Here is a 24,506-nt window from a genome sequence, read left to right as displayed (position 1 = left end):
TTTAATTAATTTAAACAGAATTAGTACAAAATTAATTTGAAATGATTTAATTTTCTTTACTACCTTTAGATTAGCCTATATGGGATAATAGTTTTATTTTCTCATATAATTTTTGGTAAAATGTTTTTTTTTTTTTAATATTCAATTTTCTGTGCATTAATTATGTTCTACAAACCTGACCTTATAGATTTTTATTACAAGCATTTTTATTTCACTACCTACATATATATTTTTTGTTTACGCAAAAAAATATATGCTTTTTAAAAATATGTCGTTTTCACAAGAAAATAATATATACATATAAATTAACAACAATATAAAGTGGTTAAATTGACAAAAATAAATATAATATATAGACAATACATACTAATATGTAAATAATAATATATAATTGAACCTATATATAATACATAATATTACCAATATATTAAGATAAATAAATTAATTATATTAATTTAAGTAATTCCATAAAATCAATAAATACATGAATAGAATAGGGTGTCATATAAATAGGTAGTGTGTGCAGCATGGAATCACCTTAGTGTCTAGGCGACTCTTACCCTGTAAGGAAAACATACATAAGTACTTAAATATATAAAATGTATACCTGATAATAACATGTTGATAAAATTTAAAAACCCAAAAGCTGGGTTTACAATTGTAAACGGACGCCATTATAAAGCAAATCTTTTAAGTTTTTCGTTATAAATATTTACTACGATACGATGAATAATTAAAATAAATGCTATCTCAGTAACTTATTGATTTCATTCAGTTAATATTTTTATGCTAAAATTATGCTAGTGAGTGTATACTTGAGGAGAAGGTTCTGAATATATAAGAAAAATATGTGAATTTATAACTAACCAACCTATGAGAGATGTAGTAGTGAATCAATTTATCAATACATATTTTCCTAAACCTTCTCCTCAAAAAGGGAGAGGAGGCCTTAGCCCAGCAGTGGGACATTTACAGGCTGTTACTGAGTGTATACTTGTTAAATGAAAAACAGAACAGTTAGCAAATATAACATAAGCCTATGTTGTTTTTTACCTTTAATGCCTAATTATAAATTATAGCAATGTGATTTTCTAACAATTTAGATTTTTTTTCTTTTCTGGCGTGTATCTAGCGCAAAATATTCTGCAAATGTTACGTATAAAATAGATGACACAAATGATATGAGATTATTCGGTTAACAATTCGGATTCTTGATAGGCGCGATTTTTTTTTTTCATGGAATGTCAACTGTAGCAATTAGTAATAATGACAGTACATTAATAGGGAATTCTAATTAAAAAAAAAACTAAGTGAATATGAAATATGTCAATTATGAACCCGTGTATAAAATAATTGTATTATTTTAAATAATGGCCATCGCCAGAATTATTATATAATACTCACAATATAATACTACAGTTTGTTTCTTACATGCTTATAATACAATTATAGCATTGTTTGACTAAATTTGATAAAAATTCTAGTTAGTATTATTCACGTTCTTAAATATAGTTTCACACGCTGGTTTTAAAATAAAAGAGTCATTGACAAATTCCCGAATATTTTTATTGTATTCCAGACTAGATAATATATTTTTATTTCAATAATTGACCGGAAGATAGTGAAAAGAAATTCCAATCCGTTTTTTACAAGTATATATACCTTTACAAATCACCGTCGTCGCCTTCAGTGCAAAAACGGTTCGATAAAATTATATTATATTTATTTAAATTGTGCAAAGTGTTACCATACCTGGAAAACTGATTTTATAATCAGATTTACTTTTAATATTTTTATCATGCAAGTACCTGTTGTAAACCAAATGATGGGGTGTAACAAATTATTTTGTTATTAAAATAATCTACTTCTTTGGTCAGCAATTTCATTGTCTGGAATTATGGCTCTACCGAAAACAAACCTTGTGTAACAAATCGGTTCTAATCCATCATTTTCCTGTCAAATTCGATTAATCGTAATCGTCGTAATTAATCGTCATGATTACATCCCGACGACGACCAATGATATCACCATTATTCTCATTTGTAAATTCAACCTTATTACCTTAACAATACATACTTGTAACAAATGCCTCGGATATTTCTGTCACTATCTCCAGATCCACAACCTTATACATACCCTCATTTTAACTTCAATTATGTTAAACGTGTTCAAAACGAATTGAAAACAAAAAAATTAACAAACGATAAAAATACATTATTATAGTACAAAATCAAACAACGAACAAGTGAATTGCGTGCATCTGATTTAGTTTGATATGTAAGACGTTTTCCAACTTTCGTGATAATATTTTATCTGTTACAATTCATGTCAATTGTTTCAGCTGCCTTTGACACATATATAAGAAAAATATGTGAATTTATAACTAACCAACCTATGAGAGATGTAGTAGTGAATCAATTTATTAATACATATTTTCCTAAATGCTACTTTTTTGCTAAATTGAATTAAAGTTATTTGTTGGAAAACGTCAATTAATGATAAATGCAAGTGCAGACACGATGCGATCATGATGATGGTAACAACATGGAGACTTCACTCGAATCACAGAGAGCATTTAGGCGCCACTTGTTTCCTAAAATGTTTGTGAAATATATAGTTAATAAATCACACATTGATTAATGTCATACTTGAAATGTAAACGACTGCAAACTCATAAAACATAGTTAACACAATCCAAAAGTACCTGTGATCAATTACCAATGAAGAACTAATAAATAATTTTGAAAGACCAATTTCAAACATATTTTGTTTCCACTTTACAAAAAATCTATAAAAATATACTTTGCAAACGCAAGATATCGCATCAAGCGTCATCTTTATTTAATCAACTGGTATGACTATTTTAATGGACTTTATATATATATATATAGTATACTTGCGTATGTTTATGGTGTAAGTTTGTATAAAAGACGATATATATGATTTCAAATATAGTTACAACTGGAGCAATATCTTGCGTGTCTTGCAACGTATTAAATAACTTAGTATCTGATTTTAATTGATTTCTTAATTTTAATAATGAATACATCAATCAGGTCTTCAATTCAATTTTATTTAAACAAATTAAATAAAACATGCAAAAACAAATTATATAAAATACAAGATAAAATGAAACATTTAAAAATAACAACAGATTAAAGACAATAGCACTCCAGGGTTTTGATATATTCCCAAGCGGTTAGTAAATGCTAATATTTTTGGGAGCAAATCTGCAAAATGCAACAAGTTGTTTAGTAACATGTAATGTAAACTAATGACAATCAAGTATGAAATCTATTATAAAGAAAAAATTACTAATAGAAAAGTATGCTGCATTTTAATTAGTTTTATTTAAGCGTTGTTGAAAATATAGAATAGTAACACGAACAAAGGACAGCAAAAATTCATAAAAGCACATTGTTATTTTAGCAATAATTTAGACTATTATTTCATTTATATACTTATATGAAATAAATAGAAGCAGAACTAAAAAGTATTAAATAGCTGATTTAAGTTAACTAAATCAAATGTATTAATATAAACATGATCAAAAAGAACAATTTTAAATAATCGATTACATGACAAAACATCGATTTTAGTCAAAACAATGAAATGTTTTTTTAGTAAATTTAGGAGAAACAAGACAATAAAAGCTTTTATATATATTCCAATATTTTTAATGAAACATCACATGATCATTTATCCAACAACGTTCAGTTATATCACTACCATGATATTGATTATATATTTCCCACAAACTCTTTGTAAACGTTCTAAGCATTCAATCAACTTATCTCAACAGCGACCACTCCATAAAATTCATTTGTACATTAACCGTTTGATAAGGCTTGTGGAAAATATTAATACAACATTTGATGGGATAATATATCGAGCTATAATAAAAATATTAGCAATAACATACGTAGAATGTTTAAAGCACAACATATGACAGATTATATAGGAACAAAGAACACATGCTTCACTAAAGCTAACAGAACAGCTGCGATTATATCACATATAAGAAAATATAAGAAATTAACAATATTTTGTGGAATGTTCATACATAACAATACGGTAGACTAGTTACGGAATACGCCATGGAACAAAATCAATAATCAACATCTAATCCTTTATAATGCAAATGTTATAACGCTTCTATATCGTTGCAAATGTACAGGGTTGCCATCTTTTTAATAAACATATAAACAGTGATAAATCCTGGATTAGGTAAACAATAACAATTTTTGTATAAATATAAATGTTACAATTTCCTCTAAAACGATTAATGTTCGGACCGATGGCAACCCTATGAAATATCTAAGTACTAGAGCACCTGTAAAATATACATATATATATATTAAAATGTTATTTACATAGTAGTAACTACTCTGTGTTATTCACGAAAAGCTACGATATCTATCTAACAATTGTAAAGGAATTCGATTGTATCTCTTACATGTGTTCCGGATGGCTGCGGATGCAGTCGATAAAGTCGCTGGGCTTCAGCTCTCCTCGGCAGATGCGGAAAACGGCGGTGAAAAGTGGGAATCTGTAACATGATCATACAATCTTAAACTAGTATCAATGAGGCAGGGTTAGTGTAAGAGCTGTGAAAGTTTAATTCAAATTCACTTAAAATATCAACAATTGGGAAGAAATTTGACAATAGTCTCAGAATCACATAATCATACAATGGTCTAAATTTATTTAATTGATTGGTTGGTTTCTTGACTAAATGTGAGATGGTGTAGTAAAGAAGTCCACGAGGAATTTGGATGGAGGAAGTTTTTATTTATTATTCCTTTGCCTTTAATTGTGAAAATAATTACTCGAAATTAAACAGCAGGTATGCGATTAAGATAATGACAATGATTCCGACTGATGTTTTCATTGACCTTTCTGACAGTCTGGATTCAAGCCAAGAGCAACTATTTTGGTTCAGCTCGCAATTACATAACACTTCAAGAGATCATATCTGAACGCAATATGGCGACAACAAAGCTGTACAACAATAAAATTACTATATTTGTTGTTACAATAACAATTTATCAGAAATTACACAATTGTTGGAAATTGCTGAAATTGTTATGACAATTATTTCAATTTCATAAACAAACTAGCTATACATGCTCTGCGGCATGAATAATTCAAAAGAATTAAACATACCTTTTTGTACAAATGTCTAGGACCAAGTGACAATCAGTTTACTTGATTGTTTGACACTTATGTTTACTGCTTCACTTGCAGTCCTAGCCGTAATCTTCTCCAATAAACAATAACACAATAATAATTATTATTGACTGGTGGTAGGGCTTTGTGCAATCTCGTCTGAGTAGGTACCACCGACTCATCAGATATTCTACCGCAAAACAGCAGTACTTGGTATTGTTGTGTTCCGGTTTGTGAGTGAGCCAGTGGAATTACAGGCACAAGGGACATAAGAGTTTAGTTCCCAAGGTTGGTGGTGCATTGGCGTTGTAAGCGATGGTCAACATTTCTTACAATGCCAATGCCTATGGGCGTTGGTGACCACTTACCATCAGGTGGCTCATATGCTCAGTCTACATATTCAATAAAAAAATAATCAAATTGCTTTATTAGTTTCTGCGCTTATCTCGTCGAAACAAAGCCTAATAACGTGAGAATAGATTACTGACTTGTTTTCCATATTCTTGTTGGCAAGCATGTGGTTGACCTCCTCAGCAGTGATGGGTCCTTGAAGCTTCTGACCGTTTAGCATTTCATCTTCTAACTCCTTGATCGAACGGCCAGTTTTGACGAATGCCTCAGCCACTCTTCTATTTCTGCCACCTATGGAATATTACTAAGAATATTACTTACAGCAATAGTTAGGCTTTATTCTAGTTTCATTTTTATATTACGTATAAATACTTAATTTTAAGGATAAACTTGACACTGTTTTTATGTATAATCAAGCTGAATTTTATGAATATGTTTTTGTTGTAAAATGTGTATTTACATAAACAATCCCATAATAATTTTACTAATCCTCCATTACAGTTCATTGTGACAATAGCACACACAAAACTAAACTAATGCATCGTTATTTAATCTTTCAACTGTATATAAATTGAATACAAAATGTAATTACAATTTCAACTACACATTTATTACATTATATCTACATTTAATTATCTTCCACTATACATATATTTATATGTGATTATTTTCTTGAATTTTGTTCAATCATATCAAAATAATATCATTCCTGACAATAGATGTTTATACAAACTAAAGTCGAATTTCATCCAATAAAGCAAATGACCTACAATAAACTTTACAAATATAATCAATATTTAACATAAACATTGATTACTATTGAAACATATATAAACTACAAGTCTCTGGTACAAAGAGGTCAAAATTTTAATAAAATAAATATATTTTGCATATAAAATGAAGCCTTTTGCTTTTTGGTGTAGAAAATATCGAAGCCGTGTATAATGTTTCAATATACTCAAATCCGTTTAACGTGAAGCGTCACGAAAGAAAAAAAAAAATCACTTATGTAATTAATAATTTGTGTACGACTTAAGTCGACTTTTCACTTAGGAGTATAATATATATTATATATGTAAATGATTAATACGATGAATATTCCTTTATATCCATTTTAATTGTGAAAACTTAGCTTTGTTATATACATACATTTACCTATACCGATACAAGCATATAACCTTGGTAACCTGTTTACTGCTGAGAGTATCCGACTAAGTGATATGGAACACAAACATGTTGTTATGAACTAGTATACATTTCCTTCTATTCGAAACATTGCTAAAATAACTTATACTATGTATATACTGCAATATTGTGAAATCAATACAAACAAAAATTTTACAATTTTATCTTCACTATGTATGTATTTTGTGAACCCGTCTGTGTAGGTACCACCCACTCAACAGATATTATACTGATATGATACTAAGTAGAGTTGTAGGTGAGTGAGCCAGGGTAACTACAGGCACAAGAGACATAACATCAGTTCCCTAGGATGGTGGCACATCGGCTATGTTTATGGTGATGGTGATCACTAACCATCAGGTGGGGTCTAATTTATAAAAAAATTGATTATAAAAATCTCTGAGGACTGTTTTAAATGAATATATTTAAGATTTTAATAATTAGAAAAGATTTTAATATTAAAAAAGGTCATGCTTATATAGTAATCTTTTTAAGGAAAAAATATCCAAGTTTTTCTAAACCTAAAAATCCACTCAATCTAACAATGTAGGAATAGTGGAAAAAACGTAAAGAAACATCCGAAACAGTATGTGATTTGCAAATAAACAACTTGACTGTATATGTTATATTTTTTTGACATTTTTCACACACGGCCATCTGATCCCAAATTAAACTTGTACAGAGCTTTTGCTATGGAAACCAGACAACTGTTATACGACATATACTATTTTTTCTTTTTTTTGTAAATACATACTTATATAGATAATTATACCCAGACTCAGGACAAAAAGACATATTCATACACACAAATATCTGTTTTGGGTGGAAATCGAACCCACAACCTTCGGCGTGAAAGGCAAGCATCCACCAACAACGCCAACCGGCTCGTCGTCGGGAATAGTTAGAAAATTGAAATTGGAATTGGAATTGGACTGTTGCAATTGGACACGCGCCATAAAGGTTCCGAGGCTATAAGTATTTTTTTACTTCTTATTGTCATGCGGCCATAATCACACGTACTCTTTGAAAATTTTAACCGTCTTGTTATATGTTATAATGGTTTTAAAGATACAGTCCAGTAAAGACATACAGGCAAACGTAGAATGTTATGCTCAGTGTTACCTCTTCGTTATTGATCCCTGATATTTATATGTTTACTAGTAAAAAAATCTTTACAATATTTTAACATGTACAAATATTATCGACATGTTTATGACAGTTGTAATATTTGCATATTCGGTATGTAAACAGATTGTAAATTCAATTAGACTTATAAAGGGTAAGTTATCATAAATAGCATTATGTAGTAAAACATAATGAAACGCTATCAACATAGTCCTAGATAACGTTTGCAATAAAGCTTGTAAGTGAACAGATAAATTTAATATTGTACCCAATATCATAACGATCGATCAACGCGTTACAGAATATCATTAATAAGAATAAACGATAAAATGGAATAAAAACAAAAACTTATCTATGACATATACACTTCATAGAAATGGATATAAATTTAAAAGCGCTATAAAAAGCTGCATTACGACTATTATTCCATACTATAATATTTATAAGCATACTATATATCTATGATGCTAAAAATACTTATTAAAATTGTATGGTATATATATATATATATACCTCCTCATCGATTTCGATGACGGCGACCCTAGAAATTAATTGTTATTTCTAGTATGATCCCTAATGTGGCTCGCTAGACCAAATTTGGTTTTAAAAACCCTACGACACGTGTTACAATACAGTTGGCTTGCAGAGGTGTATGTGGCTTATGTCTCTCTTTTCTTAACTGGTAATTAAGGTATGAAGATCAGAAGTCTAAATCGATAAGGAGGACACATTCGTGGAACCCTCGCGAGCTCAACACACACAAGTTAAATAAAATATTTATAGGGAGCTATTATTTATTATTGTAGTATAATTATGTCAGCTATGTAAAAAAAAACATATACACTTAGATAATTGTTATTGTATGTGAAATATGTATAACCTTTGCACTAGAAATGACTGATAATGTCTCACAAATGTTTATTGAGTCATACTATTGACTAATTAAGTCGGATAATTTAATAGTTATATATATTCGTGCAATTAATAAATCTCGACAAATACAAACATGTATTTTAAATTATTAATTATATATATAATACTAATAATAATAACACTTTATTCATAATAGAATAAATAGAGTGTAGTACTGTATTCTTCTTCGCTGGGTTAAATAATTTGTAAGGAGTTACAGTCCCGTTGCCCTTTTGATGTAATAAAAAAATTATATACAAAATGTTTTATGTATGTAATGAAATCCCGCAGCATTTACATTTTTGCAAAGTGATTTTAAAGCATGCATGGCTTAAAATCAGAGATCAAATCAGAGATCATGAGAAATCAGAGATTCTTCTCAAGATTATATATATAAACTTAGATTCAGTATTCGTTGATTTTTATTCAGCATTTCATAATTACATATATATACAACTCGGTACAATTCGGAATTACTTTTCGGTTCTCCATGATAGCAGGCAGTTTTATTTCAAAATAACGATTCCTAAATAAATCTCGAAATACTTTAAGAACCGACTTGAAAAGGATAAAAAAAGGAATGAAAAGACCAAAATATTAACAGACCGAGTACTACGGAAAGCTAGGGAAAAAACGTCTTCATATTACAAGTTCAGAACGGTAAGGACATACAAGTACCTGCTTCACGGTTATCTATTCACATTGACATTGTGCGAGAAATTTGGCAGGCCCCCCTCATTGCCAACGCGATGCCGTAACACTCGACACGCTGAGTACTTGTATTTTAACACAGGCACACACATCGATCACATTGAAAAAATAAAATACGACAACTGCGTGCCCAATGCTACGAGTACTTCCAAGATATAAAAGATACGATTGAGTTTATTTTACTTGTGTGTCAGTCATAATAAGATAATAAATTCAAGAGGGATTTAGTTTGTTAAGCTTTCAGGTTTTAACTACAATCAATTCAAATTAAAACAAAATATGCTTTATTCAAGAAAGCTCTTGCACATCTGAATGGTCATTTTACAAGATTGAATTAAATTTAAAGCTACTATCGGTCCGGAATATAGATTCAATTTAGAAGAACCGGCAAGAAACTCAGTAGGTACTATTTTTTCCGACATGAAATCAGCGAATACCAACTCCACACGTTTTTACCATCTATATAATCCTTTCTCGAGTAATACGCAATATTAATTATAGCTTTCTACCCACTTGCGTAACACTATAGAACTTTGAAATATAAAGCAAGTTTTGACAGCTTACTATTGAAAACCAAGCCAACGTCACGTAGAAACATTAAAACTCCTTGTTTCCTCCTTTTGGAAATATCACTGTCGATAAATTATTTTTCAATGTAAAATTACAATTAGGTAAATAGACCTATACTTGTAATAAATCAATTGATTTATAGATAATAATACTAACCGTAACATGTGGTAATCAGGTCAGCGACGCCACATGACTCGAAGAAGGTGCTGAGTTTACTTCCAGGATAAAAGACGTCTACGAACTTGATCATCTCCATGAGACCCAGTCTGATAACCGCGGCCTTCGTGTTGTCGCCGAAACCGAGACCATCTACAAAACCGGCGCCAACAGCGACAATATTCTAAAACAATATTTGGCTTGATACAAAAAATCTATGAATTAAAGCTTACCCTTTATATATATATAAAATAATTAAGCATATATATGCTATTTATTATATCAATATTTCTTGTCGGGCAATATTTAAAAGTTGCGGACTTTTAATAATAATTGTTACACATTTTAGCTCATTACAAAACAGACATTATAGTAAAGAAATTTAATTATTTTAAAAACAAAGATCTGATAAAATATTGAGGTTAAAAAATGTAGCAAATATCATAATTGTTGAATATATGATGAAAAACGGCATCGTTATATTCAAATGCTCAGGTAATGTGTACTCATTAATATATATTTATATATCAAAATTCTAATATTATAAAAGTAAAAGTATGTCAGATATTTTTTAATGAACTCGCTCAAACGAATTTAAAATAAATATTTTATTAATCTCTACAACTACAAAGACGCGCGCTAATTAAAAAACCGCCATTTTTTGGTGGACAAAAATATAAAGTAATTACACTATTAACGCGACTTATGATTTGTTGAATGTGTTCAATTGTATTATATTTAATTTCTATTTTTGGTGGTATATTTTTAAAATGACCAATTCGATGTTTTTATCGAATCACTTTTACTTCTGGATACTTAATATACAATATTCGTGTAATTTAAACTTAAAGCATACAATAGAAACTACTTACTGAAACGCTAACATTGATATGACACTTGACTGACAGACAATGCACAGACTAAGCATGTAGGTCTAGTAGTATGAAATTTTCATTACATAAGGAGCTCCTTATAATATAACTAGTTAAAATTCAGCTCCATAAAGGATTGATTGAAAATGAACGTTTAAACGGAAATATGTCACTTCCAACCCCGTGTCAACATGTACCGAAGTTTTGGGCATCAATTTTAATATGTGGTGTGTTAAAGACCAACTTGATTTGTAAGTTGCACTTATGCAAGTGTTTTTTTTTTTTCAGTGATATTAAAATTATCTCGGCATTGTTTATAAATAATTTATGGCTATCTGTTCTATAGCAGTAAACAAAAACTAACATTTGAGGAGTCTAGCTGATACTTAAATATTGCCGATAAGAAAACTCATCGAAGACGTAGTGTCTTGCAATAAGAAATCACGATATTAAAAGTTGATTTATTACATAACATTCTCATTATAAAAATAAACAATACGTTTAAGTAATTCATCCAGATAATAACAAAGTTACAAATACGCTTGCTCTTTATATTGCGAGTATCATATACTAGTTACTCGAATCGACTTCAGGTTATCCGAGATTTCATTCTGCACTACAAATACGTAGATATATATATATATTTTTATGTTTTAGGCAGGCGGACGAGCAAATGAGCCATTTGATGGTAAGTGGTCACCACCGCCCATAGCATGGTACCGACCCAAACTGGCTTGCAAAAGCTCTACCACCAGTAAAGATAGATATAGCAACCGTTTATTTTTTTTACATGTTACATACATCACACGTGGTATTATAACATATGAGTGTCTACTAAAACAGAAGAGGATTTAGGTTACGCCTATGTTAAGGTTAAAAAAATGTGACGCGTGCCAATTTTTTTACGGCGACTTAAATTAAAAATAGATAGGATTTCCAGACTAGGAAAATTGATTGAAAGATTGCTCTTCCGGCTTTAATAATTTTTAACACACGTGACAAAATATCAATCTCTATCTATGTGAAAGTTTTTGTTTTTATAATAGTATAGTAAGAAGTATGTCACTCGTTATCATTTGTAATGAACGGCTCATTCGAGTCATTCGTTCGAGACGTAGAAATAAAAAAATCTTGTATACAATAATAGTTAGGTATTTTGAAAATATTATTTAACAATCTAAATAATATTTTCACTTTGGTACAAATTAAATCTGTCTATGAAATTTACCTGCAAACGCAGCAGTTAAATGTTTATTATATAAACGTATATTACACAAATATGACGTCACAATTGCGCACAAAATTAGCAAATCCCCTTGATAGCGCAGCCACGTATTATATTCCCACTTTGCATAAATTGATTGTATGAGACATAATTATCGAACAAAAATATATAATCTGCTTTGTTGGTTTTAAATAGTCTAAAAATGTTGCTTGATTTATTTTTAACTTCAGAAAAGGCCATTTTGTGGATTTATATAATTCTTATAATTATTATTGTTGATATATTAGACTAACTTAGCTATTTTAACATGAAACAACGTTTTTAACAGATATTTTAAGAAATCGCAATATACGTTTCAATGCAGAGCCCAGTTTACCAAATGGTCATTCGAGACGAGCTTTAGTTGAATAATGAATTTAACATTATTTTAGTCTATAATTCTCAAAATAAATATTGTTCAATGCAAAATAAAAAATAAATAAATAAATAAACTTTGCGTAAAGGTCAAAATAAAACATTCTAAAGTCTTTATCACGTATCGTTTAATTTTATTGTAAAAATAGAAATTATATCGGAGCGCAACAAACTGATGCCAAGGAAATTAATCGCTGCTAACTATCTCTGAATAACTGACGATAAAAACTTGGTAATTTAAGATTATAATGTATATTTTAATCTATATTTTATTAATATATGCCTTTTTTATTCTTAAATGACTATTTTTTTTTTATTTAATATTTTAATTTAAAGTTGAATAGAGTTACGTCATCATGATATCAATACTGTAAAAAGGTATTGAAGTAACTGTACCTATACATTGCAATTTTTTCAAATATTAGCGATAAAACTAAACAAGAATCATACATTAAGTATAACAACAAACTTTAATTAAAATATATATATTGGTTGAAAAAAACAACTAAGCAAATCAGAAAAATAGATAACGCTATCGCGCAGAGAGACGAAAAGCAACAAACATAAAGTCAATTCCAGTTAATTTTAATCTAAGCAAATGAAACAACAAGGTCATGAAATTTGAAGGTAGTTGTAGAACAAATTTTGAAGAGGCAAATTTAAAATAAAACGGACTTATTTTATCAACCTTATACTATGATTTATGTTCAAATAAATATAAATATTATTTTTTTAACAACAGTTATTTTACATACTCCTATCATTACTTTCATTAACCCCTTTACTTTGACTGTTTATCAGACAACCATAAACAATCGCACAGAAAGTATTTATTCGTGAAATTAAGGTGCAAAATATTCATCTATTTTAAAATTGTGAGTGAGACATCCTATCAATATCAAAACCGCGCCCGAACTTTAAGGGTCCGTTCACACAGACCGGCTCGGAGAGCATCGGCCTGCTTTTTTCTTTTCACACAGACCGGGTCGTATACGCTTGGAATTGGCCGGAGCGGAGCCGCCAACTATTTCACATCGACCGGCTGGAAGAGATCTGAAAGCGGGTGCGAGCGAGAAAGAGCACGCAAGCGGAGCCGGTCGGCTCCTTTTATTACTTCACACGAAGCGCGTTCAGGCATTTTTAATGACAAAAAAGGTGCAAATGCAAAAATAAACTTTACTACAATCACTCAAAACACTGTTTCCAACGTGATAAAAATCTGCTCTCCTCTCCGAGCCGGTCTGTGTGAACGGACCCTAATGATACTTTAAACTAAACCTACAAATAATAATCGATAGTGCTTGTAACTAAGCACTTATAAAACATATACAAACATTTATAAACATTTTATTCACTATCCTAATTAAATACAATAAATTAATTCGTAAAAGAACATGAAATGACACTATTAAAGCGAAAGTGATTTCAAGTTCAGGAGAATGAAGTACTAAGACGTTATAATAATGTAAACACATAACAAATCAACACGAGCGTCTTCAAACATTACGAGTATCTTATCATTTTACAAGAGCTAACGTGGGAAATAGATATAACTCCGTATTATCATTCACTCTTAATCCGTTAATTTACGTTAATAATTATTTAAAAAAAAAAAAAAAACAACAAATCTATTTTAAGTAAAATATTGCTTTTAAATTATATTTTGAATAATGAACAAAAATCACAAATATAATAATAATATATAACACGTTTATTCGTATCAACTCGGCAGTTTCGTAGTATACGTAGTGTATTTATCCGTCGAAAATATACCATGATTATTAGAAGGTATATAAGATCTGTACATAACACAACGCACTCCCGAAACAAAGACAAGTAAAATATATCAGTTTGTAACGATTAACAAGTTACACATTTAACTTGGCAGTTGGCACATACCTTCAAGGCCCCGCAGATCTCGACCGCGTCCTCGTCGTCGACGACCACGACCCGGAAATACTCAGTCTGAATGATGTCCCTCATCATCGGAGCCAGCATCACATCGCGGCAACCGATAGTCGTCTCGCAGAATTTCTCTTCAGCGACCTGAGGAAAGAAGAATATCTTGACGCTTCTGATCAACATCATCTACCTGTGTAAAGGACCATAGACTCATCGCTCGCTTATTAAGAACTTTTACTACCAAACAATAATACATTACAGCGTTTTGGTACAATGAGAAAGTTAATTACGCAGAGGGAGATTGACAATGTATTACTTCGATTTTACTTGGCGTAAAACTACATATGTATATCAAAAGCGCAATGCATAATTTCTGACGAGACAAATAAGATCGCGTGTGTTCTATAATAAATTCTTATCTCAGTTCTATTCCATATATGATATTGCTGGCAGTAGGTATTTAGATAACTATGATTATAATCTGCATATTTAGCTAAGGTACATTTATTAACGATGCTCATTCGTTCTGAGCACTACACTATGACTATAAATATGGTCTTTAAAAACCTATTATTATCGATATGATGACGAAAACGTAATTATTAAATAAATAAATAGTAAATTATTGTGAATATTGATTTTTACTTTGGTCGAACGGATATTACTGTTTTTTTTTTTTCATTACAATTCACTTAGGTTATAAAAGCTTAGAGAAAAAACACATGAATTCACATGCCCACACGAACAAACATCACTAACTTTTCTGGTGCTTAATTTGTATTTATATTGTTTGTTTTTTATTAAAAGCGATATCAAGGTTTCGGTTTGCTATAAATAATAAGCAACTACTTATTTCCTAGTGTCAAAACTTTCAACGTCCTTTAGCGAATAAGGTCAATGGTATTGTTTATTTATTTGAGTATATATATATATATTTAAACATAGACCACAAATTAAAAATATTTATTCACCTTTAGAAAGTACACGAAAACAATATAATGTACATAGGTAATGTCTGTGAATAATTGACTCATACAAGCGATTAAGACAGCGATAAACATAATTTGATCTTTAAACTATAATCGGACCGTACTCCAACGGTAACGATCCAATGGTATCTTCATTGCTCGTCACAGATGTTTATTCAGAACATGTTGTTACTATACCACACATGCATATATACATACATACATATATATGGTATCACGTTGAAAAGATAATATAAATAAATATTTGTTTTGAATCATAAGATCGCGATGACCTACTGGATAGAACACGTATATTTTCACCGAAGATCACAGGTATCAACCCCCAGTTATATAGTATTCCCCTCGTACTCGACGATGAATGAAAACAATCGTGAGGAAACTTGCTCCTATAGGATGAAATTCTGTCACATGTATTTCCACCAACCCGAACTGGAGCCGCATAATGGAATAAGCTCCAAACTTTCTCATCAAGAGGCCTTTGCTTTCTTTAGTTCTTTTAAATGTTTTAATTTTTTACAAATTTACTTATAACATAATATGCATAATTTATAATAGAAATGACAAGCATCAATATGATATACTATACTAGCTTACGCCCGTAGCCTCACCCGCGTAGATTATTAAGGGATCCATCATTCGTTCTATACCACACTGTCCACCGTGTACTTTTCATCAATAGTTCTATTATTATATCTTCCGTCCGAGATAATATACGTACCAGTTTTAAAGTACAATCTTATGTATGCTTAAAAATTTTATCAAACTTAGTAGTCTTTGCGTGAAGTCTTATAAGATGTAATTAGTATAATAACGTAAGCTGTTATTTAATACACGTATATATATATTTTTTAATACTTTAAATTGTTTTTATACCGGCCGCTTTATTTTTATTTTTTTTATTCGTGCCTTCTACTTCTTCTTTCTAGAAAGATCTTGTATCACTACTATAAATATAGACTAAAGTCTGAACTAAATCAAATTAGTGATATTTCTACATTCTTAAGTCCATAAAACTTTGTGTGGGTATATTTGTAAACACAAAATTTGCATAATTTGTTTTTATGCTTATAAAAGATGTGATGAATCACATTAATTAATGTATTAATAAAGATTTTTGTTTTTCATTACTTTTAAAACTTAAACAGACTTCTAATTTCTACAACAGATTTGTATTCAAACAAAATAATCTTAACTCGTATATTTAAAATTATATTTATAGTTAAGTATGACCTAAAATATTTCGTAGATTGTAAAAGTAACTATAAGTTACGCTGGATTATTATATATAAACTACGACAATAAGCATAAGCAGTAATCATATGTAATTGTCACCTCTGAAGCAATGTTGGCACCCATTAAGACGGCGCAAGGAATTTTCAGGCATCTCGTAATGATATGCGAGATCAAGTCAATGCCACCGCCCTCCGCAATGTCAAAGCCCTGCCAAATAAAATTAATTAATAACCAATCCCATTGCATAATGTTTAAAGAGATTCATAGTGTATAACAATAGCACTAATCTATATGGCCCAATTGTAAATATCAATTTTAATTGCATTTTTCAAATAAAAAAAAAATTATTAAATAATATTACTTTAAAAGTATACAGATGCATCTTATTATTCATATAAATATATTTTTTTTGTATAGTTATGCAGATAATCATTTGGGCCACCTGATGGTATGTGGTCACCAGTGGAACACAACAATACTAAGTACTGTCGTTTGCCAGATGAGCTTGCACAAAGCCCTCCCACTAGTAAATATATTTAATGCTAAAATTGCATAATAATAATGTATTTATTACATCTTTTATTAAAGTGTCATTAAATATTATAAATCTTAATATTGTTTCAATATTTACCTTAATAAGTGAAAGTGCAGCTGCTGTAGGTTTTATTTTACCTAATAATGTAGAGCATATGGTTCGCACAAATTGGTGAGGAACAACAAATATTAATAAGTCTGCATCTTTAGCTGCATCTACTAGCTCTGGTACGGCAACCTATTTGATAAAATGGTTAGTTCTTTCCATTTTAAGTAATGTACAAACAAAATATAAGTAATAATAATTTTACAATTAAATGAAGATTAAAATACTGACATTTATTTAAAATATTTTAAAGAAAATCATTATTTTATTCATTTTAATATAACCAATTTTTATTATAATTTACAATACAGATTTTCTTATGACTTAACATATTTGTCAATTATTTTTTACTCAAGGCCGCCTTGTAGTGAGTAACAATGGCATTGAAAGAGTTCCAGTTAGGAAGTTTAATATAAATAGACAACACGAGCCAAACATGTGCCATTTGTGCCAAAACTTTATTTTTTGTTTTGTTACTACACAAGAATTTTTCTAATAAAATATAGAATAAAAGGAAATTCTGTATTCATACTCACAACATTAGCAGGTAGTTTGTGTCCCGGTAAATATTTTACATTCTCATGGGTCTCGTTTATAATTTCTGTTAGCTTTTTCCCTTCAATCATCTCCTCATACACCCACATAGTAACCCTGTCCTCGAAATTAGGAAGGCGTGCTGCATTGCGCCCAACAATTTTAGCAATTGCAGAACCCCTATAGCGATTTATGTTATTTATTTATCATCGATCTTTATTGTAAGTTATGATAGTTACCCACAAGAAAAAAAAACGAATAGTAAATAGAAACGAAACGAATATAATGGTGACTTGTTTATTTTATTTCTTTCATATAAATATAATAAATTTTAACTGGTACATATTTATGAAAATCGCTTATTATGTCATCAGTCTTTTGCACACTAAGGTCATGGAAAACAAGATCATGTTATAATCACAAATAATATTATTACATAAATGACTGAAACCTTACCAATTTCCTGAACCCACAATACAAACACGATTCTTTATTTGCCCCTCAGCCATTGTTATGGTAAAAAATAATTTTAATAATATAAATAATTATTAGGATATAACCAATAGAAGGTAGTGCATAGACGTGCGCACTCACAGCATCAATATCGCTAGACTGAGGTCTAAGTCTGAGATCGCGTTCAAAACTTATCGCTTCAAATAGCCATAGGTGTACCTAACCCTATCAAGTAACAGCTATGGTAACTGACAGCGACGTTATCGTTATCAATATGATACCAACACAAATTATCAGTCATTTCGCTAATCACAAGTGAGCAAAGCAATGTTACCACAGTATAGCCCACTCCTTTAAAAAATACCTTAAAACTAATATTCCAAATGCATTTAATGCATATCCTTAAGTCTGTATCGATAAAATATTAAAAAGAATTTTAATTTAATCTGTTTGAAATTACAAAAATATCACTATCAAAGCAGAATATACAGAAATAACTATTCTATGTGCTGTCATATTAAAATTAATGTAAAAAATAAATATATAAATAAAACTATTATTACCAAATTAAATATTATATTTTTAAAACTTAAAACTAAACTTAGTAAATAAAAAAAGTTCAAAATATTAATTTGTAATTGTAGAAAATCATTATCATCTGTTTCTCAATAATTACGTAAATTTATTATTGAAATAATAAATTTACCGACTTATAAGTCCGACTTTAGAAATGACAATAAGGAATCACTAACAAGTGACATTGACGTAAGTCAATGTCTAGATTCACATATTACAGTAAATTATCTTATATTATGCTTTTTATCGAATAATACTTATATAATTTCTTGTAGAAATAAACATTAAATCTTCAGACAAGATGTTGAAGTAATTATTTAATGATGTCGTTGTTTAAAATATATTTTATAACAAATTTGCCATCGTATTTCTGTAACAGCCTTACAATTAACTATTTTCAGATTCGGTATAAAATCAGCAATTCTAGGATCAGCCGTTTATTATACCATTGATAAAGGTGTATGGAAGGATAGCGCAACAACAAACGAACTTTACGAAGAATTAGAAAAGGGGGTGTCTCCTTATGTAGGAGAATTCAAAAAGCAAATTCCTTATGAGGTACAATATAACCACGTTTTATATACAAGTTTTGTATTTTTTTATGGACATACTATTTTAATCCTTGTTTCAGCTACCTCCTCTGCCCTCAAATGACCGGTTGACATATTTATTTAAATATTACTGGAACAGTGGAGTTAAGGCTACATTTACCTTTCTAGTTGATTTTCCAACTCACGCATCTAATGCAGCAACGAAATCCTATAATTACATTTCTGCTGCATTAGAACCTGTTGAACCAAGCCCTACCACTAGTCAAGAAAAGGCAAAATGAATTTTTAAGTAATTTATTGATATGTCACTTGTTAAATTATTAAAATAAATATGAGATAAAATTAGTTATTAAAGAGATGTGTTTTCTTTACAAGTATTTATCTGGTTGTAAAATATATTGTAAGCTGTTTAAAAAACATGATACAAGAAAACCTAAATTTGAGATTGTTTTCAGTTGAAATGTTTTATATTATTGATAGTTGCATTGAATCTTTAGAGATTTGGATATTGTGGCAAAGGTGCTAAAAATATTTTATTTATTCGAATTATTAATGAAAAACAACAAAAAAATTAAATAATTAGTTAAAAATAGTTTTAATAATATATCTTCCTCTGAATAAGTTTAATCAGATACCAATTGCTCATTTCTTAATTTATCTCCAATTGGTGGTTAACCAAATGTGATAATTGATAAACAAATGCAAATATTTCTATAAGCAACATTTGTTTCAAATGGAATATTGGAAAATAATATTAAGAAAATAATAAATAAATAAATAAATAAGAAAATCATATATTTTTACATGACAATTGGGTTTTGCGAATGCTTGTTTTTAGAATTAATAGTATTATTAGTTATAGGTCAGTTGGCAGATAGAAATAAAATAACAATTACAAAAACAGGCCATCCTGTGGCAGTTTGATTTATTCCTTCTTTAATGTCATTCGTTCAATATCTTCTATTAGATTATTAGTTCCAAAAATATTCCTAGAGCTATAATGTATTTAAATGTCCAATTGTATTCCTCAAATTTACAGATATCGGGATACAGAATGTATATAACCATATTTATAGAGTTAATAATGTACATACTCACTGTCATTTTGAAATTTTCTCATAGTTGATTTGTGAAATATTGACTTAAATTGTTCTATCCTAATTTTAAAATTAGACTATGAGATGACTATTGAAAACATCAAAATAACAGTAAATACTAGTAAGCACCTAATTGCACTGATATTTGGAAAAAAATAAGAATTTTCTAATTTTACAATAAAATGCTTTCTCAAATGTGAGGCAAGTGATACTAAGAAGAAATTAACCTGAATGGTATTTACAGATAATTTTTTAATCATTCATTTTGCTGGGAAGTAACATGTTCCTTTAATGATGGGTTGTAAATTTTACTACATAATATGTAAATTGGTTTATTGTTTTCAATATAATTACACTTAAAAATGAAGTTGTTTTGTACATAAACATCTAAACATTAACAATAATTTTGTAGCTAATTGTCAATCTCATGTTGAATTTGTTAACTGCTCAAATGAACATTTGAGTTTAAACACTCTTTGAAAGCTATATTAAAAGGGTAAGCTTGTATTGCTAAATTTTATCACTGTTTGAGGTGGTCAGATAATATTGTCCATGTGAGAGGTTTTAGAAAGCTGCTGAATTATATTAAGAGTCCTCAGGCAAAAGTAATTTCAAATGCTAGGCAGCTGTTTCAACTTCCATTGGTTCCTCGGCTCCAGTTTTCTTTTTCTTCTTTTTATTTGATTTTGCGGAAGAGTTCAGAAGGGTCTGTCATAAAAGAAAGTAAGTATATTTCTACTACTAATTAAATTATTATATGTTTACGATTGCTAAAGTTGTTGTAATTGTTCAAACCAAAACATTCACAAAAATATATTGGCTCAAAAAAATTACTTTTATTTACCCTGTGCTTGTTCAAAACATACTATAATTAAATTTGTTTTGAAAGATTACAGGGGGTATAACAACATTAAAAAAATTGTACTATGCTTACATTCAGTTCAGGGTCCTTAATGGTGCGTTCAGTTTTACACTGACTCTTATCGAAGGGGAGTCCCGTGATGCGGTGCGTACCACTTGGAAGCAATAAAGCAGTGAATTTAAACTGTGCTACAATTTCACCTGGTCGTTCATAAAGCACCTAAAAAAGAATAGATAATTAAAACCCTTAGTAATAAGTTAAACAAAAGAAAAACTTGTATAAGCTTTCAAAAAAGTCATTATTTGTTACTTTTTAAAACATTATATTTTATTTCAAAGATAATTGTAGGTTTAAAGAGATTTCATGAGTCAAATAAGATGAAAGATAAGAATTACTTTCTCTACACTAATACAGTTATCAACATTTAAAAGTTATCTGAAGTCCAATTATGTTCAACAAAATACTAGAACCAAAAATCTAGCAATTATTTTACTGATTATGTTTTTATCAATTTATTCTTAATATTAATTATTCATTTGTATTTGTTACCTGAAAAGGCTCAATGAGTTTGTGGTTAACACATTCAACAACGCCAAGTCTTGCACTTGTCTCTTTATCGAAACTACGTAGATTGAAAGGCATTGATCCATGTTTGTTTCTAACCTGATAATAATGAAAGATGATACATTTTATTTTAATGCATATACATCCTATGAAATATACATGAAATAACATTTGTTGATTACAGACTTATCTCAGACTCTTTATAATGAAATGAGTCAGGGGCATTTAAAGGGCTAAAAAATATATATGAATAATAATAATTTAAAAATTTATAGTTTGTAAAATGAAAAGAAAATATACAAATCTAGCTTAAAATTTAAAGAACAAGCTGAATAAAGCCATGCTCATAGTTTATTGCTAAAGAAAATCGAAACAAAAATTCAAGTTGAAAATTTCAATGGTAATAACATAACAGTACAGAAGATTTTGCATTCAAGGTTTAAATCACACTTGATTGGTTACTTAAAGTAAATTGTATAAAAGGTCCATATAAACAATATTACAAAGGATATAAACAATTTTATGTTGTGATATAAAAATTTTAAACTCATTGTACTGTCATGAGTTCTATTTCTAAATATGTGTAAATAGACATATTTCAAGTTATGTGATAATTGTTAGAATTACATTGACTATTTTACTAAGAAATTTAAGTACATAAAAACATCTTACCTCACTGTAAAACATTCTAGAGGCTTTTAACTTGAGTTGATAGACTTCATCAGTTTTCTTGTATATTGTACATCTTGTGTCCATTTCACGACCCTTTATAAGAATAAATTCAGCTAAAGTTAATTTATAATGCTATATTCCATAAAATCATATTAGGTATAGTATTAATTTGTTAGTATTCAAATAAATCAAGATATATTAAATATTTTGATTCAAGAGTTCATACTGTTTTGCTTTTCCCTGAGTACTGCCAGACTAATCACTTTATAATTAACCTAGAAAGAATTCAGGGAAATTACTTGAATGATATGGCAAATTTTAACAGCTATACTACTTACAACACCTTCTCCAGTTGAAATGAGCACATCCATAGCATAAACTTCATAGGTTTCAAAGGTTGCCTTCTCATGTTCCTTTCGTTGTGCCTCTGATGGATTCTGGATGATGCTCTTTTCACCATCAATACGAAATTGTTTTAGTTGATGTGATAACATGCCTTCTATTGGCTTGCATGCATATTCGGCACTTATCTTTTGGACTGCATCTGTTACAGCATAGTTCTATAATAAGGAATATAAAATAAATCAAATTGCTGAAATTATTTTAAAAACAAAGTGTATGTTATTTACACAACATTATATATTTACATACATGTGCAGAAAAACTAGTGTGTGTTTACCTCATTACCAGGTCTAAGTAACCTCAAGGCGGCTTCACTAGCCAAATGGGCAGCAAGAAGAACATCTGCTGCGCGGCCAGTGACCTCACCGCCACCGACTGCAACTGTGTGTGCTACAACAGCAATGAAACCATCTATGTGGGCACCCAAATCACTGCAAAAAACATGGAAATCAATATTTTGCTCACACAAAAAAATTCTACGAGTCTAACAATGGGTCACCTTAGAGATTGTCTTATCTAATAACTTACATTTTAGCAAGGTCTCCCTGTTTCAGGATGTAATCAGATTCGCTAGGTATAGGTGAAAAATGGCATATACAATTATTTACGGAAACGCATGTCGAAAAAGCAATGCCTTTCTTTGAATCCTTTTCTTTTTTAAACACTTTGGAAGTTTCCTCAAGTAGCAACCTGTCTCCAAATTCACATATTTCACGCGCAGACGCGTCAGGTATGCATTTCGTAATAACTTGCTCCAAAACGCCTGGAAAAGTAAGATTTTGCTCAATGTATCCAGTTAAAATAATGTATTGGTGTGAAATAGTGCATACAGTGAGAGGGACCACATTGTCCGCATGGCGATGACACGCGTCCATTCGACATATATGTGCATCTATACTTTGACCCTAAGGTTAAATTATCAATATACAAATAGCATTTCACTAAAAACTTACGATTGACAATTTGTCCTGCTAACTTATACTTGGTAACAACCAAGTCTTCTGCAATAGTTTTTTCCACTTCTTTATCGTCAGCCATTTCTCAAAACTGTAGTTTGGTTAGGCAGGTTCAGGTACTGGCTGTTGGTTGGCCACTTAAATGTCAGTCACGTGACCATGACGTATGCGCCTAGAAAATGGCGGGGAAAATTTTTATTTGGGAAAACAACTGAAGTAATCCTTAATAATGCCATACATCATAAAAAATACGTATTAAAAATGAAAACTTTAAAATATTATATATGTATTAAAAGTTTATTAATTTATTTATATTAAGAACTACAAATCTTGAAAGCTTGGAATAGCTTGAGGTCTACCACATAATGTACTCCAAGCGTTAAAC

At 29.7% G+C, this 24,506-nt stretch overlaps 3 protein-coding genes across 4 annotated transcripts; 1 reads left to right on the top strand and 2 right to left on the bottom strand.

The window, feature by feature from the left end:
- Positions 1–45: 45 nt before the first annotated feature.
- On the bottom strand, positions 46–18,750 carry LOC126769286 (glycerol-3-phosphate dehydrogenase [NAD(+)], cytoplasmic). 2 transcript variants are annotated; one of them, XM_050487970.1, is made up of 9 exons: positions 18,445–18,750; positions 17,991–18,168; positions 17,446–17,586; positions 16,914–17,021; positions 14,590–14,736; positions 10,180–10,363; positions 5,658–5,811; positions 4,457–4,549; positions 46–561 (listed from the first exon to the last, which is right to left on the bottom strand). In XM_050487970.1, the coding sequence occupies exons 1-9, from the start codon at positions 18,495–18,497 to the stop codon at positions 546–548; spliced, it is 1,074 nt and encodes a 357-aa protein (XP_050343927.1). In that variant the 5' UTR covers positions 18,498–18,750; the 3' UTR covers positions 46–545. The 2 variants fall into 2 exon arrangements, with proteins under 2 accessions (XP_050343927.1, XP_050343926.1); XM_050487969.1 differs by lacking the exon at positions 46–561 and adding an exon at positions 1,575–2,593.
- A 428-nt stretch (positions 18,751–19,178) lies between these two features.
- LOC126769302 (MICOS complex subunit MIC13 homolog QIL1) lies at positions 19,179–19,922 on the top strand. The gene is made up of 3 exons (XM_050487995.1): positions 19,179–19,326; positions 19,419–19,575; positions 19,649–19,922. The coding sequence occupies exons 1-3, from the start codon at positions 19,319–19,321 to the stop codon at positions 19,847–19,849; spliced, it is 366 nt and encodes a 121-aa protein (XP_050343952.1). The 5' UTR covers positions 19,179–19,318; the 3' UTR covers positions 19,850–19,922.
- Positions 19,923–20,460: 538 nt separating this feature from the next.
- On the bottom strand, positions 20,461–24,283 carry LOC126769284 (proliferation-associated protein 2G4). The gene is made up of 8 exons (XM_050487967.1): positions 24,119–24,283; positions 23,694–23,928; positions 23,443–23,596; positions 23,102–23,323; positions 22,764–22,856; positions 22,077–22,190; positions 21,600–21,746; positions 20,461–21,373 (listed from the first exon to the last, which is right to left on the bottom strand). Exons 1-8 carry the CDS (start codon positions 24,201–24,203, stop codon positions 21,284–21,286), a joined length of 1,140 nt encoding a protein of 379 aa, XP_050343924.1. The 5' UTR covers positions 24,204–24,283; the 3' UTR covers positions 20,461–21,283.
- Between the last annotated feature and the right edge of the window lie 223 nt (positions 24,284–24,506).

The sequence above is a fragment of the Nymphalis io genome, chromosome 6 (genome assembly GCF_905147045.1).
Source record: "Nymphalis io chromosome 6, ilAglIoxx1.1, whole genome shotgun sequence".
Classification (NCBI taxonomy): domain Eukaryota; kingdom Metazoa; phylum Arthropoda; class Insecta; order Lepidoptera; family Nymphalidae; genus Nymphalis; species Nymphalis io.
Note: the sequence above shows the minus strand (reverse complement) of the source record. Positions and strands in the feature narration are given on the sequence as shown.

Excerpts from the sequence above, each read along its gene's own strand:
- LOC126769286 (XM_050487969.1), bottom strand. The coding sequence starts at position 18,497 with ATGGCTGAGGGGCAAATAAAGAATCGTGTTTGTATTGTGGGTTCAGGA. Across the intron at positions 17,587-17,990 it reads ACAAACTACCTGCTAATGTT|GTTGCCGTACCAGAGCTAGT; the intron begins GTGAGTATGAAT and ends TTTATCAAATAG. Across the intron at positions 17,022-17,445 it reads CTGCACTTTCACTTATTAAG|GGCTTTGACATTGCGGAGGG; the intron begins GTAAATATTGAA and ends TTTATTTGGCAG.
- LOC126769284 (XM_050487967.1), bottom strand. The coding sequence starts at position 24,203 with ATGGCTGACGATAAAGAAGTGGAAAAAACTATTGCAGAAGACTTGGTT. Across the intron at positions 23,929-24,118 it reads AGCAGGACAAATTGTCAATC|GCGTTTTGGAGCAAGTTATT; the intron begins GTAAGTTTTTAG and ends TTACTTTTCCAG. Across the intron at positions 22,191-22,763 it reads CTAGAATGTTTTACAGTGAG|GTTAGAAACAAACATGGATC; the intron begins GTAAGATGTTTT and ends CATTATTATCAG.
- LOC126769302 (XM_050487995.1), top strand. Across the intron at positions 19,576-19,648 it reads AAAAGCAAATTCCTTATGAG|CTACCTCCTCTGCCCTCAAA; the intron begins GTACAATATAAC and ends TCCTTGTTTCAG.